Source organism: Malus sylvestris, chromosome 9, assembly GCF_916048215.2.
Source record: "Malus sylvestris chromosome 9, drMalSylv7.2, whole genome shotgun sequence".
NCBI lineage: Eukaryota > Viridiplantae > Streptophyta > Magnoliopsida > Rosales > Rosaceae > Malus > Malus sylvestris.
In genome coordinates this window covers 25,523,246-25,527,031 of record NC_062268.1, presented here as the reverse complement: position 1 = coordinate 25,527,031, position 3,786 = coordinate 25,523,246, and the positions used below count along the sequence as shown (strand labels likewise).

At 39.9% G+C, this 3,786-nt stretch overlaps 1 protein-coding gene across 1 annotated transcript; it reads left to right on the top strand.

Annotated features, from left to right (window-relative positions):
- Positions 1 to 574: 574 nt before the first annotated feature.
- Positions 575 to 1,847, top strand: LOC126634399 (zinc finger protein 1-like). The gene has a single exon (XM_050304909.1). It carries the CDS (start codon positions 723 to 725, stop codon positions 1,644 to 1,646), a length of 924 nt encoding a protein of 307 aa, XP_050160866.1. The 5' UTR covers positions 575 to 722; the 3' UTR covers positions 1,647 to 1,847.
- Positions 1,848 to 3,786: the final 1,939 nt, after the last annotated feature.

Sequence of the window (3,786 nt, the reverse complement as noted above, 5' to 3'; positions counted from 1 at the left end):
ACTGGTAAGTAAAATATTTGTATAGTAAACATAACAATGAAAGAAAGAGCTTTTATGTTGGAATGGAAATGGAGCAGGAACGAAGAGGTGGATCCGTAGTGACATGTGAGTGTGATTCCAAGGGCCAATTTCATTTGTGGCATAAATAAAATAAAAGAAACTAAGTAGGCAAAAATTGGAACTAAATTGTGCTTATGAACAGTGAGTCAGTTCATTTTCATTTTTAATTTACATTGAATTTTATATAACTAATAAATCATCCAATCTACTCTTGCATAATTCAGGAAACTAAAAAAGATTACTTGTTGGATCTCTAGTCTACCATAAGTTATATCCATGAGTGCATAGTGTATACCTAGAAAAGGTTAAACCCCTAAAAACAAGAAATGTTAACGAGACAAGAGTGGAAATTAGACAAACAAAAAGTTAATAGAAACATTTATTAGAGAGGGTACATGCAAGAAAAAAGAGCTACATGGATGTTTCTCATTAGTTTCAATCACAATACTTTATAGGACCCTCCCTCTCTCAATATTACTTTCTTATTCCTTAAGTCTTGCTATATTGAGACCTTTTAACTGTAAAACAGTGGTCTATCCTTCTATACATAGGAGTAGGACACCGCATTTATTACTATCATTTCAAAACATATTCTTCTCCATCATATTAGACTCCTCAAATCTCATCACCCCAGAAGGAGAAAATTCTCACATCTTTTCCTCATGAAGCCCAATGCATCTGATCCATCCCTCTCTGAAAACTCAAGCATTTTCCCACCCTCAGAGGCACCACTACCACCAAACCTACTCGAAGGCCCATATATGGAAACCCCAAGTGCAGAAAAGCAACCATCTGTACAAGATCATCACCAAGGACACCCTCAAGATCAAATCCGTAATCTTGCATTGGATCTAAGCCTCTCAAACAAGGAATCTGATCATGGGTCGAAGCCGGAACTCAACCTCATCAACTGTTTTGATTCAAACAACACATCAGGAAACTCTTCATCAGAGACTTCCAGTCCCAAAGGTGCTACTACTACTACTACTGCTACTACTGATTTCAAGCCAAGGGTTTTCTCCTGCAATTATTGCCGGAGAAAATTTTACAGTTCACAAGCTCTCGGAGGGCACCAAAATGCTCATAAGAGAGAAAGAACACTTGCCAAAAAAGGGCAAAAGACTAATTGTACTGCAGCAGCAGAAGATGCCTTGATGAGGCTTCCAAGTTTACTCTCTTCACACAGATTCTCCAGCATGGCTTCTCTCCCTTTGCATGGCTCCTTCAATGATAGGTCACTTGGTATTCAAGTGCATTCCACAATTCACAAGCCTTGTTACCAATCAAACACCTTTGGTGGGAATAATAATGGTAACTATGGGTGGTTTAGACGGCCTATTGATCATCAACATGCAATCGGGCGGCTTGTTTCACCCAACAATGTTTTTCATGTGCAGGGCGGCGTAGGTTCCTCCTCCTCACCATCGAGTGGTGGCGTTGGAAGGTTTTCCTATAGTACTAATGGTCGGAAGTTTTCTCCGGTGGCGGAAGGAATTGGAGGGTTGTGGTGGACTAATAGTGCTGCTGGCCATTTTAATGCTAAACAAGATGAGTTGCAGAAGCTTGACTTGTCCCTCAAGCTCTAAACTCTTTCTCAATTTATCTTTTTCTCTTCTTTTTTTTTTAATTTCTTTTTTAAATTTAAAGCCATCCCTTTTAACTGATCAATTTCAGGCTTCCTCGCTCTTTGAGTTTCATGTATGTGTTGCAACTTTTGTACGCATTTCTTTTAGGTATAGTTGACATTTTCAGAGAAGTTTTGAAATTCTTGGCTTTGAATATCCCAATGCCATATGTTGTTTTTTTTTTTCTTTAATTCAAGATCGTCACGACTTTCTCCCACAAAATAAAGACTGAATGCAACTAGAGAACCTGGAAATTTGAGTTAGAATGGTGATGTGTACCAATAACTCAAAAGACTAATCTTGCTACTTAATTTGGGAATTTAATTCCCCATTTAACGCCAGCAAATTGCTTTTCTTTTAATTGGGTTCTCAGTACTTCAGTTTATCCGTTAAGGAATTTTACTCTATCAGTTTTCTCTTTTAGTTTTAACGAGAAGTGCTAAATGCAGGACTTGAAAAGGGATTAACTGCAAATTAATGCTCCTAAAATTCCTATTGTTATAAAAACAAAAATTTGGGACTTCGGTACGGTATATGAATATTTTTTTTTTTTTTGGCATACCTGACTGATAAATGATGAATGCATTAAGTAAATGCATGAACCGTAGCTAGTACTTTTTTGATATTTTCTTCTCTACTATTGGCACCTGGGAAGAAAAAATATAACACAAAACTAGCATGCAAGACAAATACTCATAATCATTAGAGCTACATTCTAATATTATATAAACTATAATATAACGAAACTTGAGTACACAAGTGTACTCCTCTAATCAATCTACTTAATACTTGTAAATAATGTTTTATCGCAATAGTAAAAATCATGCTTATGCACTATTTAATCCACTAACGCTATCGTTTATAAAAAAATAAAAATAAACAAGCGTTTGCATAAATTTTACATCTGTTTAAAGAGAAGTGCTAAATGCATGAATTGAAAAGGGAGTGAGTGCAAATTAATGCTCCAAAGGAAAACTAATGAAAATGGCTTGAAAAGTTTTAGTTTTAATAAATAAAACCATATTATAAGTTTTGTTTAATGATTAGTATATGGCCCATATTAAAGTAGTACAACTAAAAATGGCCCAACTTGAAATCCATACTCGTAGAAGACTCTCGCACAAAAAGGTTTTTTCTTTATTTTCTAGTCCATTTGAATATTTTTCATACGTTCTTATTATTAGAATTTTTTACTTGCAAAGGTTCTTTGATAAAACGTATAAGCAAAATATAATGGCTAGAAATTTAGAAAATTCCACAAGTGAAAATTTTAATGTTCAAGAAATGGGAATGTGGAGATCCGTGAGGCTAAATGCGACAATAAGTGGAGCATCACCACCACGAGTTTCCACCATGGGAACCACCGCGGTGGCTACCACGGCGAGGTCCATGGTGCCTTCACCACGGCTACCATGGGAACCACCACGGTGACTACTTCAGTAGCCACTTATGGCGAGGTCTATGGTGTCTTCACCACGGCCCGAGCCGTGCCATCCAAGGCTCACAGCACCAAGGCCACGGCCCAAGTCGTGCCATCCAAGTTTGCACGGGCCCGGGCCCAAGCCTCGCATTCGCATGCATCACATACTAAGCAGCCTGTTCCCACCAAGCAACCTGCTCTCGCGGCCCAGCCTGCTCTCGCCAAGCAACCTGCTCTCGCGGCCCAGCCTGCTCCTGCCAAGCAACCTGCTCTCGTGACCCAGCCTACTCCCGTCGAGCAACCCACTCTCACGGCCCAGCCTGCTCCCGTGGCTTTCCAACCAGCCTAAGTCAGCCCAAGACTATCTCAACCATCCGGACCTACCATCGAGCTGGGGGCATTCTCACCACATTTTTTCGCAAATTTGACATTTCCCAACTCAAATCTCACGCCCGGAGTCTACCACCATTCCACTGCCCAAGGAGGCGCATTCCTTCCAAGCTCTTCCAATCCAAATGGCGAACAACACTTGTCTCGACAAGTCATAGAGTTGACAAGCGCCCTTGCACAACAGACAACCTTGGTGAATCAACTTTTGCAACGCATCGAGATCCAACGTGCCCCGGACGAGGTATCCGGAAGTAGGACAAGGGCAGACGGACCTTTCCAGCAGCATCCCGG